This window comes from Nerophis lumbriciformis, linkage group LG12 (assembly GCF_033978685.3).
Source record: "Nerophis lumbriciformis linkage group LG12, RoL_Nlum_v2.1, whole genome shotgun sequence".
In the NCBI taxonomy this organism is placed as follows: domain Eukaryota; kingdom Metazoa; phylum Chordata; class Actinopteri; order Syngnathiformes; family Syngnathidae; genus Nerophis; species Nerophis lumbriciformis.
Window position 1 is genome coordinate 31,323,649 of NC_084559.2, and position 16,510 is coordinate 31,340,158.

Below are 16,510 nucleotides of genomic sequence, written 5' to 3' on the forward strand. Positions count from 1 at the left end.
GCGCAGTTTTGGCACTTAGGGGTAGGCATTGAATAGAATAAACGGCCCATCAACTGACCTCTTTTATTTTCCGATGGAAAGGTTACTGTCAAACTGTGTCCCTTCTGACGAAGAGTAGTCTTTAGAGTCTAAAGTTCAGACAAAATAGCTTGCATTGCTACGGATCGCCATCGGAGTTCAGCAGTCTAACAGCTTCCGGAAAGAAGCTGGTCCTCACTCTGGTGGTCCTACTCATAATGCTCCGCAGCTTCCTGCCGGAGGAGAGGGGATTACAGAAAGGCAGTACAGGGTGGGTGGAATCCTTGGGTATGTAGACAGCCCTCTTAATATATCCGTTGTTGAAGATGATGTGATGTACAGTAGCCCACTATTAAAACAAGGTCGACGGCCCTTTCCGAGGAATATGTAGTTATTTATAAGTAGTGCTGGGCGATATGGCGAAAAAGAATGATCACAATTAATTTTTTCATATTATCCGATCTTGATAAATATCACCATATTTTCTTTTTATTAAAGCGGATTGTCCCGTGCAGGATTATAGCGGGAACCGCATCCCTACTGTTTACTACTGCAGTATCTTGTAACAGACATTTCCACCATGATTGATAGTGGTAATATATGCTGACTGCTGTTATTTTGTTCACATATAATTGTGTTTACTACAGGTATAACGGTGCAGGTAACCCACGCTACAGTCTGTGCCTGGTTTTAGGGCCACGGTTTTGGGTTTTTTTTGGTACGTTTTGTGGGGCTAAAGAGATCAACTTTTTTTCTTCTCAGTTATTTTGTTTTTTGCTTGTCCTCACAAACCTTCTGCAGTAAACAAAGTATCATCGGTGTAGTGAATACTATAAGACTTTTATTTCAAGTTAACATTTACTTAACATCACTTTCAAGTGGTAAATTAATATTTGTATTCTTTAATTACTTGTATACATCGGTGCTTCTCACCAGTCCTTTGGCAAATGGCAAGCGGGGACCCAGATTGTGGAGTTTTTAAAATATTACTCAAATACTCTATATTATATTGAATGAAATTACATTAAAGCGCAATTTGAATTTGAGGTACTGCAAAATACCAACACATAAAACAAGTCCAATGATTATTTCAGGAACACTTTTTTAATCCACAGACAAAACAAAAATAATACAAAGTTGTTTTAGTACATGTTATATTAGAGGAGTGGAATCTTTGCAGACACATAAGCAAAAAGTCTGATTCAAAAATATTTAGATATGAAAATTTCTTTTCTGATTAAATTAGTGGGTGTGTTGATTCTTCCAGTCAAGACCAACACAGTCACATAGACGTTTTGTGAGTGCTTGCAAGTTTGCATTCAGGGCAGGATTACTAGGGAGCTGCAGCAGATAGTGAAACTAAAGTCACTGCTCCTTTTAAATGTTGTGTTTCAACTTCTAGCTAGTGTTAGTCATATTTCTTTATTTTGTTCTTCTGGGTTGCACTTCCAGCTGTGTAGGAAGAGGCACATAGCAGGTTGAACATTAATTACGTTGTGACGGTAGAACGGGAGGTCGCGCTCACGGACACACTTTCACACAAACACACGCAAACGTACAGGCACACACAGGACCACAGTCAGTAAAGGTGGATTGTTCCGTGGAGGATTATACCGAGCATCGTTGCTTCCCTACTGTTTACTACTGCGGTTAACTTCAAACAGACATTTCCACGTCTTTTGTATGCTCATACAACACTTAAAACCTTTAGCATATCTGTATGTGAAATGAGATTATGGAATGGATTAACCAAAGAAATCAAACAAAGCACCAATATGATTCAGTTTAAGAGACTGTTTAAACTACAAGTGTTCACAAAGTACACAGAACAAAAATTATGATGAATAACTTGAACCCTTTTTTTTTTTTTAGATAAAGATTATTTATATATTTAATATTTGTTTACTTACTATGGTATATTGTTTATGAATTATTTATTTATTCACTGTTCTGTTACAGAGAACAAGTAAATGGGGAAAAATGTATATGGTATGAAAAGGCATAGGATTAAATAAGCTCAGCTTCTTCCTACTCCTTTTTGGATGTGCTGTAATGAAACAACTGGAAATATGTGATGCATTACATTGTATTGTATGCATGTTCGAAATAAATTTAAACTGAACTGAACATGTTTGATCAAGGAAATATGCTAACAGCTGACCACAGTGATCGAACTCAAATTAATCGCGATCAACGGTCACGATCATATAATCGCCCAGCCCTATTTATAAGCAATTTAAACTTTTTCTATTCCTGTGATACAGGACAGTCTGACTATTATTATTATTTTTTTTCAGATTGGGTTGTCTTCCTTTCATCAGCAAGCCATCCAGTTTCTATGTGCAGACCACAAGTGGGCATGTAATATCTGGGAAACTTTTACAGCAGCGAGCTGTGATCTAAAAGTGTCGCTGGTCAGGTGGTTGGCAGACACCCAGACTTCGCTGGTTATCCACTTGAAAGAGTTGATACAGAATGTGTTGCAGGTGAGTTACGGGCTGGCAAATTTGAAAAACCTGTTTTATAACAAAGATCAAAATATATTTAGTTTTTGCTTTTACCATATGAAACATTCTAATCTTAAAGATTAGTCTAACTGTCTGCACATTATGGGCCTAATCTACCAAGATCTAAATGATGTGCTAAAAAGCGTGTCCCAACTATAAAATTGTGTGTACTTTTAGTGGGCGTTTTGCAAGTGATTACTAAGACTGCATGTATAATGGATACAAAATGCAAAAGTAGTGCAGACTGCCCTATTTAAATGAGTTTTTACATGTACTATAAGGGCTGTCACCAAAGAGAGACTAATTTCCCTCCAGATTTATGTTATCATGCTTCAACATGTGCTGTTTTGCAATCCACCTTCCTCCCCTTATCTGAAGTCGGATCACAGGGGCAGCAGCCTAAGCTGAAAAGCATAGACTTCCCTCTCTCCAGCTTTTTTGTCCAGCTCTTCTCTGGGAATCCAGGCCAGCTGGGAGACATAGTTTCTCCACCGTGTCCTGGGTCTTCCCTGTGGTCTCTTACTGGTCTGACGCGCACTAAACACCTCCCCAGGGAGGTGCTCGGGGGCATTCTGTCCAAATGCCCAAACCACCTCATCTGGCTCTTCTCAATGTGAAGGATCAGCGGCCTTACTCCGAGCTCTTCCCGAATGACAGAGCTTCTCACCCTATCTCTAAGGGAGAGCCCCGCCACCCGTTGGAGGAAACTCATTTCGGCCGCTTGTACCCGTGATCTTGTCCTTTCAGTTATAACCCAAAGCTCATGACCATAGGTGAGGATAGGGACATAGGTAGACCAGTAAATTATTATTATTATTATTATTGTTTTTAAAAAGGGGACAATGCAATTTCATAAAACACATGACTACACATGGTTAAAAAAGCCCGAATTAGCCAGAAAGCTAGTTTTCATCTGTAGTTCCCTGGCCATGATGTAAAAAAGGCAGTACAATTGTAATTTAAAAGAAAAAGAAAAGAAAGAGAGAAAAATAAAAAAAGCACGCAGTACATATAAAATATGATAAAAAATAAAATACAACATAACATTTATCTTAGCATCAAAACAGGCTCATCTTTTAGTGCTGGCAGCTGTAGGCGATGATAAGCCTACAAATTGAGAGCTTAGCCTTCTGGCTTAGCTCCTTTTTCACCACAACGACGGACCGATGCAGGTTCCGCATTACTGCTGATGCTGCGCCGATCTGCCTGTTGATCTCACTATCCACTCTTCCCTCACTCGTGAACAAGAACCCAAGATACTTGAATTCCTCCATTTGGGGAAAAATCTCCTTCCCAACCCGGAAATGACACTTCACCCTTTTCCGGGCAAGAACTATGGACTCGGACTTGGAATTGCTGATTTTCATTCCCGTCGCTTTACACTCAGCTGCGAACCAATCCAGTGAGAGCTGAAGATCCTGGCTAGATAAAGCCAGCAGGACCATATTATCCACAAAAAGCAGAGGCCTAATCCTGCAGCCACCAAACCGGATCCCCTTAACGTCCTCACTATGCTAGAATTCTGTCCATTAAGGTTGTAAACAGAATCTGTGACAAAAGGGTAACCCTGGCGGAGTCAACCTACTGAAAACGGGTCCAACTTACTGCCCGCAATGCGGACCAAACTCTGACAATGATCATACATGGAGCGGACCGCCACAATCAGGTGGTCCGATACTCCATACTCTCTGAGCACTCTCCACAGGTCTTCCCCGAGGGACACGGTGGAATGCCTTTTCCAAGTCTACAAAGCACATGTAGACTGGTTGGGCAAACTACCATGCACCCTCAAGAACACTGCCGAGAGTATAGAGTTGGTCCCCAGTTCCACGACCAGGACGAAAACCACACTGTTCCTCCTGAATCTGAGGTTCAACTATCTGGCGTAGCCTCCTCTCCAGTACACCTGAAACGACTTTACCGGGAAGGCTTAGGAGTGTGATTCCACAATAGTTGGAACACACCCTCCGGTTCCCCTTTTTAATTAAAGGAACCACCACCCCAATCTGCCAATCCAGAGGCACCACCCCTGATGTCCACGCAATGTTACAGGTTCATGTCAACCACGACAGCCCCACAGCAACCAGAGCCTTAAGGAAACTCCGGGCGACGCACAGCGCTTGGCCTGTCTGTGCTTGTCCGCTGCCTCCATGCGTCAAAACGACCCGATAGCACTTCTTCAGCTTGACGGCATCCCTCACCGCTGGTGTTCACCAGCAGGTTCGACACAGCTCCGATTGGCTGCCTCGACAATAGAGTCATGGAACATGGTCCAGTCTGATTCAATGATTAGCGCCTCCCTTGTAACATGTTTGAAGTTCTTCCAGAGGTGGGAATTGAAACTCTGACGGGAGACTCTGCCAGACGTTCCCAGCAGATCCTTACTATGCGTATGGGCGTGCCAGGTCTGTCTGGCATCCTCCCCCACCGTTGAAAGCTACGCCCCTCTCTTCACCCGAATGTACAAAACATGAAACCGCAAATCCCGTAATACAACCACAAAGTCGATCATCGAACTGCGGCCTACGGTGTCCTGGTGCCAAGTGCACATAAGGACACCCTTATGTTTGAACATGATGTTTGTTACGGACAATTTGTGACAAGCAAAAAAGTCTAAAAATAAAACACCACTCTGGTTCAGATCAGGGTGACTGTTCTCTCAATCACGCCTCTTCAGGTCTTAATGTCGTTGCCAACGTGAGCATTGAAGTCCCCCAGTACCTGAGGGAGCACTCTCCAGTACTCTCTCGAGGGACTCCAAAAAGGCTGAATTTCTGTTGTTACATGTTATATAGAATATATGAAAACACTGTTAAAAAAATGCTCAAGGACATGGTTTTGATGTTCATTTTTCTCCAAATTCGCCATTCGTGCGCTAACTGTGCCATTCCAGACAGGCTAAACACAAAAGCTAAACCGCATCCGCAGAACAGTTTTCATCTTGATAAATCACATTGCGTGTGCTAATATATATGTGCATCTCTTCTTCCTATTGTTGATGTTCTTAAAATTATACATACATATTCTGCATATTCATTAAGACAGACACTAAATGTAAGCCGTTCCTTTTTTGCTTTTTTAAGAGACTCAATCCTGCGCCTACAAGCTTAGTAGATCAGCTACCAACCTAGCACATGTTTAATACACGCAAACCTTTAGTAGATCAGGCCCTATGTGTGCTAAGATAATGTTCTGACCGAGTGGGCAAATAGATTAAAAACTGCTGTGGTGTTTTTGGTTTAAAAAATATTTCTCAGCAAGTAAGATAACAAGCATCAGCTTGAGGCTTATTTTGTATCCTATTGTACATTGGATTTAGTGGCTGCTTTGCTTAATGTTTTATTTGACACATTTGGTTTGTTTTTAAGTGTTATACAATTTACAGATTTTATCAAAAGACAGAAGGCTGAATAAAACATATTGCTATTACACTAGAGAAAAAAATAACTTTTTAAAATAATTGTGCTTTCTTTGACCTGAATATTGGCATGCGTTCCAGGAAATATCACGGGGTATATAAAATTTGAAATTAATTGTTAAAAAAATCACTCACTCAAAAATCATATATGGAATTTTTTTCTTTTGAGAGTGAGGATGTTTTTTGTTGCAGTATGTATTGATTTAATACTAATGTATTCATGTACAATGGTTAGAGTAATAGTTTTCCCTTTTCTTTTCTCTGCAGTCCAATCTCAGGGAAGCCTTGTTGACCCCCACAGAGGAGTACCGCCGGGCCCACCTTGCAGCATTAGTAGCAGTGATGACCGGAGGTGATTCTCCTCCTTTTCCAGCCTCTCTTGACCAGTCAGTTCTCTTGGAGTGTGTAGATTTGTTGTTGAAGGACCTAGAGGATCAGAGAGGTGGTTCTGATTTTTTGTCCCAAGCTCTGCACGGTGCAAGTCTCCTGCTTTCCAATTGGTCAGACATCACTTTTTTTTTTACACATTTTAAAATCGCACTACTTCACTGACTTTGTACAAAAATAACAGTCCTAAGGATTCAGTGATCGAACGCTGGTGTGGTGTTCTGGAGTCTCACCGGTCCCCCAATTCTGCAGAGGTTCTGAGGATAGCTTGTGCTGAAGCTCTGCGTGTGGCTGGCCTTCCTCTAATGAGCCATAATCGCATTCCTCCAACCATCACCATCAAGTACTGTTTGAATTTCCAAGCAGTTTTCCCCACTGGTGGCTTAATGCAATCGATGCTTTAAAGTGTTGGATGTCTCTCATGCAGGTTGCTGAGCACTGGCCTGTACTTGCTGCAGGACCAAATCCAACTGGTGAGGACAAAAGCAGCCAGATTTATCTCCTTACTGCATCATACCAAAAGAGGAGGCCAGAGGAGTGTCTGCCTCATGCAAGTCAACCTGACTGTGCCACTCCTTCTGGACCTGCTGCCGGAGGAATGCTGGGAAACACCTGGAGCAATGGAAGCATTGCTGTCTCATGTGCCTCATTCTGACCTGAGATCAGTGTTGGAAGATGCTGCAAACCCCGGGTGGGCTACTTGGGCAAACCCACAATAGACCTGTTTGGATGATTGTAACCATCACATGGTGTCTTCCTTAGGTGTGGCAGCCTCTACGAGCAAGATGATGCTAACGTTTTTGCAGAGCCTTCAGTAATGTCCGCGCATGTGTTGCCTTACCTCCTACGTATGGTGGAAAAACACTCCGAATCTCCGCTGTTGGCACAGAGCCTGAGGATATGGGCGGAGGAGAACACTGCTCAACTGCTAGGCAACCTTGAACTCTGCAAAGACCTCCCGCCAGGTAGCTGTCTTTTTTGTGATACTTAACTGTGTTTCCCACAGATTGGTAATCTGTTTGTGTCTATATGACGTCATTGTATGATTTGCATAATTGACACGTGTATATTGTCTTAAAAAGGTTAAAAAAAACAGTACACATATATTTAAAGGGGAACATTATCACAATTTCAGAAGGGTTAAAACCATTAAAAATCAGTTCCCAGTGGCTTATTTTATTTTTCGAAGTTTTTTTCAAAATTTTACCCATCACGCAATATCCCTAAAAAAAGCTTCAAAGTGCCTGATTTTAACCATCGTTTTATACACCCGTCCATTTTCCTGTGACGTCACACAGTGATGCCAATACAAACAAACATGGCGGATAGAACAGCAAGGTATAGCGACATTAGCTCGGATTCAGACTCGGATTTCAGCGGCTTAAGCGACTGCATGTATTGAAACGGATGGTTGTATTGTGGAGGCAGGTAGCGAAAACAAAATTGAAGAAGAAACTGAAGCTATTGAGCCATATCGGTTCGAACCGTATGCAAGCGAAACCGACGAAAACGACACGACAGCCAGCGACACGGGAGAAAGCGAGAACGAATTCGGCAATCGCCTTCTAACCAACGATTGGTATGTGTTTGTTTGGCATTAAAGGAAACTAACAACTATGAACTAGGCTTACAGCATATGAAATACATTTGGCAACAACATGCACTTTGAGAGTGTAGACAGCCCAGTTTTCATCAATTAATATATTCTGTAGACATACCCTCATCCGCTCTCTTTTCCTGAAAGCTGATCTGTCCAGTCCAGTTGGAAGTGCATCTGCTTTGAGTGTCGCAGGATATCCACACATTCTTGCCATCTCTGTCGTAGCATAGCTTTCGTCGGTAAAGTGTGCGGACCAAACGTCCAATGTCTTGCCACTTTCGCATCTTTGGGCCACTGGTGCAACTTGAATCCGTCCCTGTTCGTGTTGTTACACCCTCCGACAACACATGATGTCTCCAAGGTACGGAAAACAGTCGAAAAAACGGAAAATAACAGAGCTGATTTGACTCGGTGTTTGTAATGTGTTTGAGAAAATGGCGGATTGCTTCCCGATGTGACGTCATGTTGTGACGTCATCGCTCCGAGAGCGAATAATAGAAAGGCGTTTAATTCGCCAAAATTCACCCATTTAGAGTTCGGAAATCGGTTAAAAAAATATATGGTCTTTTTTCTGCAACATCAAGGTATATATTGACGCTTACATAGGTCTGGTGATAATGTTACTGACAGGTTACCTATTAGTTATTCCAATGTCAACATATCTTTGGCTGTATTTTACAATTGTTGCTGCCTATTTTATTACAATGTAACACTGGTTGCACTTTGGACACCCATGATTTGTTTACATATATTATGCTGCCCTCTATGAATGTTGGAATTTAGTTTGGCAGATATGTAAACATTCCTTTGAATTAGAAATGAAAAACCTCCAACTTGAGTTTTTTTTTAACCGATCTCCACCGTCTCCACAATGAAGTTACTGTAAAATTAATAAGCACACAAAGGAAAGTACATTAATGTACACATGAAGAGCACATAAATGATTACCTCTCCTATAAAGTTTTAGATAAACTGAATAAACAGCAAAGCAACCATACAAAATAAAGGTTGGTCCTTATGCTGCTATCTTAATGCTCACCTACAGTGGTGGGCGAGCCCACTGACAGGCTAATGGAAATTAGCATCACAGTGTTTAACCTTGAGTAAAGTGCAGGATGTGTTGCTTTCATGTACAGTATTGCAAAATATATTTTTCCTAAAAATACATTTTTTTCAACTTTGATTTCCAATTTTTTGGCCGGCAAAAGTAAAAAAAAATTATTTATTTATTTATTTTTAAATAAATTAATGTATGGGAAATACTGCTATGAATACAATGTATTTTTGTAGGAGTAAACTGCACATTCTTAAGGATGACATTAAATGTACCGTAATACTTTTTTCTCTTTCTAGTTGAGCGGCTGACTCTCCTGGTGGACCCCAAATTCCACATCACCATGTGCGGCTTATTAACCAGAGCTGCCTTTCTCCTGCACCTGTTGAAAACTTGTCACAATATGCGACACCTCTGTGATCCTTTGGCCCTGCAGATAACTTTAGAGGAAGTTTGCAGTCTTGTAAGTCAACAAGGTGTCCACTTGAGCTCTGCTCTGGCATCTGCTGTGGCTGGAGACAAGCCTCTGTCACACAAAGACTCTCAATAATCAAAGACTGCTCTTGCTGCAGGCAGACACTAGGCTACTGTATTTAGCCAGCCTTAATCTGTGACTGCCGTCTTCACATCGTACATACACAGTAACACAGAAGAGGCCTTTATGCACACGAGGACAACAAAATTGTTCCTCATAACACCTTCCTGCTGTGTTGTTGTTTTTACTAGTAAATACAACCCTTTGCCCTTCAAACATTTAGCATCCGAAAAGTATCCACAGCGCTCCACTTTCTCCACATTTTGTCGCGTCACAGCCTTATTCCAAAATAGAATATAGTCATTTTTGTCCTCAAAATTCAACAGACAATACCCCAAAAGGACAATGTGGAAAAACTTTTTTTGTTTTAAATGTTGCAAATGTATTAAAAATTTAAAAACTAAGAGATCACATGTACATTAGTATTCACAGCCTTTGCTCAATACTTTGTTGATGCACCTTTGGCAGCAATTACAGCCTCAAGTCTTTTTGAATACGATGCCACAATGTTGGTACACCTATCTTTGGGCAGTTTTGCCCATTCGTCTTTGCAGCACTTTTCAAGTTCCATCAGGTTGGATGAGAAGCATTCGTTTTCATTTGGATGTCTCTGTACATTGCTGCATTCATCTTTCCCTCTATCCTGACTAGTCTCCCCACACCACCATGCTTCACTGTAGGGATGGTATTGGCCTGGTTTTCTCTAAACATGATGCCTGAGAATCACGGCAGTGTTCAATGTTTGTCTCATCAAACCAAATATTTATGTTTTTATTGGTGAAAGTATTTCAAGTGCATTTGGCAAACTTTTTTTCTAAGAAATGGCTTTGGTTTGGCCTCTTTACCATACAGACTTGATTGGTGGAATGCTGCAGAGATGGTTGTACTTCTGGAAGGTTCTCCTCATTCCACAGAGGAACGTTGTAGCTCTGACAGAGTAACCATCTGGTTCTTGGTCACCTCCCTGACTAGACTAAAATGAATGCAGCAATGTACAGAGACATCCTAGGTGAAAACCAACGCTTCCTATTCAACCTGATGGAGCTTGAGAGGTGCTACACAGAGGAATGGGCAATACTACCCAAAGATAGGTGTGTCAAACTAGTGGCATCGTATTCAAAAAGACTTGAGGCTGTAATTGCTGCCAAAGGTGCATCAACAAAATATTGGCAAAGAATGTGAATACTTAAGTACTGTATATGTATTTTTTTTAGTTTTAATAAATTAGCAAATTAAAAAAATTAAAATATTTTCACAGTTATTATGGGGTATTGTCTGGAGGAATTTTGAAGCGCTGTGCATACTTTCCGCATGCACTGTAGTGCTACAGTAGTACCTCAACTTACGAGCTTAATTGGCTCTTTACTTAAAACACTTGTATCTCTAAGTAAATCGCTTGCGTTCATCTTGTCTTTTTAAATAGAGAGGTGCAAAATACTTGTGTTCAGACAAAGTTTTTTTGTGTAATGATGAATAATAATAATGGACTAGATTTATATGGTGCTTTTCTAGACCCTCAAAGCGCTTCACAGAGAAGTGAGAACCCCAGTGGGTGTCCTACTTAGTCTGACTTTAATAAATACTTGTCAAAATACCATAATTTATATCACCACATGACCACGGCTGGAGAAATACTAGACAGAAACACAATTTACGCACTACTGGCATTGAATCATTTCGACGGTGTACAAAATGGCTAGTTTACAACGCATTTAAAAATCAATAAACCCGCATCAGCAATTAAAACATATCTTACGTGGCACTGTAAAAATGTAAATATTTGTAAAAAAAACATATCAAACGTAAAGAAATAAAATATTTGAACTCACAATTTGTAGCACCTATTCTAAGCTTTATAAGCCAGTAGTACCGCTCGTAGTTGGTTGATTTGAGTGGCATTTCACTGCCAGGACAGCTTAACTAGCCGACCTCGTCTCACAAGATTTGGTTTCTCTTTAAATATCCTTCTTAAAAACGGCCTTACAAATATATATCAGCCACCTAATCAATGTTTTGCTAAGTGAGTACCAATGATTTCTGGCTGCGGTGCCACTTCCTGCTTTTGCAAATCACAACTTGTGATTGGATACTCACATGACAAGTGAGTATTCAATAACAGTCAAGTTTAACGTGATCTGATTGGCTGTCGCATTTGTCTATCAACTGAATGTCTGCCGTTCGTTTACACTGCACAGCCATACATCATTGTCAAGTTAAGTTAAGTTAAGTTTAAGTACCCATGATTGTCACACACACACTAGGTGTGGCGAAATTATTCTCTGCATTTGACCCATCACCCTTGATCACCCCCCTGGGAGGTGAGGGGAGCAGTGAGCAGCAGTGGTGGCCGCGCCCGGGAATAATTTTGGGTGATTTAACCCCCAATTCCAACCCTTGATGCTAAGTGCCAAGCAGGGAGGTAATGGTCCCATTTTTATAGTCTTTTGTATGACTCGGCCGGGGTTTGAAGTGTTGTCAACGACACAACGGCAGTGACTTGAAGGCAGAAGCAGGGATCAAACCTGGGGCCCTCAAGTTGCTGATCTGGCAGCTCTACTCACCGCACCGTCCCTAAGAGGTTTCTTAAAATAAAAACCAACGCTTCGCTTTAAGATAAAATAGATTTCTTACCAGCTGACAGATTCAGCTGGCACTTCAGCCTTCGTCAGAGCCGTTGTAGCTTCCAAGTGTGAAGTGTCTAAAAACAACTGACCAGGTCGGGAAAACTTTCAAAATAAAGTTCCACGCCGCGGCCATATCTGTTGTCAAGCCATACCTATTGAAACAGCAGAACAAGAAAACAAAAAATCGACTATAACAGACCATTGCAGGAGGAGCAAATGTCTAATGGACTGGAACAAGGAAAAAGTGATAACATCACAAACAAATAAATACAAGAGATGGATCAAGGAGGCTATGGAAATCAAATGAGAGGACATACAGTATACGCGTTCCCACACCTTGGACGCTGACAACAGATATGGCCGGGTCGGGGAATTATTATTATTATTATTTTTTATTTTATTTTTTAGAAATTTCTCAACACGGTCAGCTGTTTTCAGACACGTCACACCAGGACGCTACAACAGCTCTGACAAAGGCTGAAGTGCCAGTCAAAACTGTCAGCGGGTAAGAAACCTCTCTTACACAAAAAAACTTTGTCTGGACACAAGAATTTTGCACCTACTTGTATCTCAAATCAACAGTTACATTTAATCAGTTTTTGGCCCCCAAGCAGCACAATTTTAACTCGTAACATGCCTTTTAAGAAGAAACACAAACTTAGATACTTAATATTCCGTACAAACAATACAAAAGAATGTAGTACTAACAACTACAGTTGTTTTATGAAGTCATGCAAAAATAATGTACAGTATTTACCTTGGCCAGTGGACCTCTACTGCATCTCCTTCCAGCTGTTTCTCCATCAAACACACCATCAGCACCTTTTCCATATGTTCATAAATAAATGTCCCCCGCATAAATATTATTTTAAACATTCTTTGTTGATGTTGGACTCATTCTGCTTTAGTATGGTGCAGACTAGCAGTGATATGTTCAAATTGCTTCACCAAGTTTTTGATGATTTTGTTCTTTAATTCAATGAATATTACCCACTTCTTCTCACCATTGTTTTTCACACTCAGTTTTTTCCTTCCCATGGTTGGAAAACAAAGTTATGTCTCTCTCCAGCTATAAGCTAATGCTAGCTAGTAAGACCAGATGTTTTGAACTGCTCTTACTGTGACATTTGCGTGTAACTGAAAGTACAAACTCAGTTTCCGTATGAGTTGGGAAATTGTGTTAGATGTAAATATAAACAGAATACAATGATTTGCAAATCCTTTTCAACTCCTATTCAATTGAATGCACTACAAAGACAAGATATTTGATGTTCAAACTCATAAACTTTTTTTTTTTTTTGCAAATAATAATTAACTTAGAATTTCATGGCTGCAACACGTGCCAAAGTAATTGGGAAAGGGCATGTTCACCACTGTGTTACATGGTTTTTCCTTTTAACAACACTCCGTAAACGTTTGGGAACTGAGGAGACACATTTTTTAAGCTTCTCAGGTGGAATTCTTTCCCATTCTTGCTTGATGTACAGCTTAAGTTGTTCAATCTCCGTTGTGGTATTTTAGGCTTCATAATGCGCCACACATTTTCAATGAGAGACAGGTCTGGACTACAGGCAGGCCAGTCTAGTACCCGCACTCTTTTACTATGAAGCCACGTTGATGTAACACGTGGCTTGGCATTGTCTTTCTGAAATAAGCAGGGGCGTCCATGGTAACGTTGCTTGGATGGCAACATATGTTGCTCCAAAACCTGTATGTACCTTTCAGCATTAATGGCGCCTTCACAGATGTGTAAGTTACCCATGTCTTGGGCACTAATACACCCCCATACCATCACAGATGCTGGCTTTTCAACTTTGCGCCTATAACAATCCGGATGGTTCTTTTCCTCTTTGGTCCGGAGGACACGACGTCCACAGTTTCCAAAAATGATTTGAAATGTGGACTCGTCAGACCACACAACACTTTTCCACTTTGTACCAGTCCATCATAGATGAGCTCAGGCCCAGCGAAGCCGACAACGTTTCTGGGTGTTGTTGATAATCGGTTTTCGCCTTGCATAGGAGAGTTTTAACTTGCACTTACAGATGTAGCGACCAACTGTAGTTACTGACAGTGGTTTTCTGAAGTGTTCCTGAGGCCATGTGGTGATATCCTTTACACACTGATGTCGCTTGTTGATGCAGTACAGCCTGAGGGATTGAAGGTAACGGGCTTAGCTGCTTACGTGCAGTGATTTCACCAGATTCTCTGAACCTTTTGATGATATTACGGACCGTAGAGGGTGAAATCCCTAAATTTCTTGCAATAGCTGGTTGAGAAAGGTTTTTCTTAAACTGTTCAATAATTTGCTCACGCATTTGTTGACAAAGTGGTGACCCTCGCCCCATCCTTGTTTGTGAATGACTGAGCATTTCATGGAATCTACTTTTATACCCAATCATGGCACCCACCTGTTCCCAATTTGTCTGTTCACCTGTGGGATGTTCCAAATAAGTGTTTGATGAGCATTCCTCAACTTTATCAGTATTTATTGCCACCTTTCCCAACTTCTTTGTCACGTGTTGCTGGCATCAAATTCTAAAGTTAATGATTATTTGCACACAAAAAAAAGTTTATCTGTTTGAACATCAAATATGTTGTCTTTGTAGCATATTCAACTGAATATGGGTTGAAAATGATTTGCAAATCATTGTATTCCGTTTATATTTACATCTAACACAATTTCCCAACTCATATGGAAACGGGGTTTGTACAACAATTAGCCAAGATATAGGTCTTATCTGAAAATACTCTTAAGTTGAGGTACCACTGTGCTAATAGTAGTCTTTTCAACAATGTAAAACGTTTTTCTCCTCTAGCTTGAGACTCACATTCCCATCTCCAGTTCTTATCAATATCTTTGCCAATAGGGAACACCATTGATAACATTTCATTCATCGACTGTGGAAAAGATGAAAATCAACAATAAAAAAACACACATTTTTAAAGAGATGAGAGAATCTCCCACTGAATGTACTGAACTCCTGTATCCATGCCTACCAGGTACCATAGTGGAGAGCTTAGTGTGGTGAATGTGGTTCAACTTCCGGTCCAAATTTGCAAATGTCGGCATTACACTATGAAAGAGACTAGAATTTCCCTTATTTTTCCCGAAACTCTTTTTATTTTTAAAAGCGAATGTTGCAATTAATCAACAAAGAAAGAACACATTTAGCTGTGATGCCCTTTTTTTTTTTTTAGCTATTGTGTGCTGTTCTAACGTGTACGCTTGTCCTGTTGTGTTTGTTTACCGGGTCCCAGCATCAGTAGGTGCAGTGATGCCGTCCATCAGGAAAGGCTGGCTGCTCTGTGCCCAGCTGGGGAATATTGTTGATCTTTCATTGCTCCATTAGAGGCCTGTCTTCCAAGATAAGTGTCCATTCTGGAACCACATGACGTCTGAAGATGATGTACTGGGTCTGATGGAGGGTGGGCGCTTGTTGACAGTCCAAGCACTCTATATCAGTGTGAGTCTCACATCATCACGTTGCCGCTTCAGTTTTGGTTGAGGGGGTTGTGATTAATGACACACACACACACAGACGGATGTTTTTCATCTATGCAATTGTTTTTATGCATTGGGTGTAAAGCAAATCTCAGGGTCCATCACTTTGGTGCTGCTAAGTGTGATTCTCTTGTCTTCCTGCAGCCTTCCTCTTGTTTAATTCAATGACTAACTATGGCAACATGGAACAAGTCCAAGTAGGTGCTTTTATTGGGTGTGTGTGTGCATTCAAGCACATGTTTACCATCTGGGGTTATGAGGCAGTGTTTTCCATTCAGTCATCAATGGATATTTCCTCATAAAGTGTCCATAGGGAATTTGATTTATTTACATTCTGCTATTTGATACATTTGAGGTTGCTATTTTAGGTCATGTTATCTGTTTTAGCAAGGCGATTTAATGGTTAGCTCATCCGACCTACATTTACTTCCATAAAAATGTATTAATTTTACTGTATTCAAACAATTTATTACAGGGGAGTCCAAACTACGGCCCGTGGGCCAAATGCAATCCTCCAGCGTCTTCAATTTGGCCCGCGAGACTACGTCTTCAATTCGGCCCATTTGATGGAATTAGTTCAATAAGGAAAATGGCCGGGAGCGGTTTATGTATATATATATATATATATATATTTTTATATATATATATATATATATATATATATATATATATATATATACAAGTAGCCAGTGGTATGTCACCATCTAGTGGTCAATGACAGTTACTCAATATATAATTGTACTTGCAAGAATATACGGCGCAACGTTTACTTATATGACCCAATCCAAACAACCTTCCCTAGTCATGGTGCAGGGGGGAAAAAAATCAACCACCACAAAAATTCAACAAACGTGGTCACACA

General features: G+C 40.6%; 1 protein-coding gene across 1 annotated transcript in view; it reads left to right on the top strand.

Moving 5' to 3' along the window:
• LOC133622938 (tRNA (32-2'-O)-methyltransferase regulator THADA) overlaps positions 1-9,970 on the top strand; it is a 36,504-nt gene extending 26,534 nt beyond the window's left edge. The window contains exons 26-31 of the mRNA XM_061985795.1: positions 2,316-2,504; positions 6,211-6,443; positions 6,515-6,673; positions 6,758-7,021; positions 7,093-7,295; positions 9,284-9,970. Coding sequence (XP_061841779.1) covers positions 2,316-2,504; positions 6,211-6,443; positions 6,515-6,673; positions 6,758-7,021; positions 7,093-7,295; positions 9,284-9,534 — 1,299 coding nt within the window. The 3' untranslated portion in view covers positions 9,535-9,970. The remainder of the gene's footprint in view (positions 1-2,315; positions 2,505-6,210; positions 6,444-6,514; positions 6,674-6,757; positions 7,022-7,092; positions 7,296-9,283) is intronic.
• Positions 9,971-16,510: the final 6,540 nt, after the last annotated feature.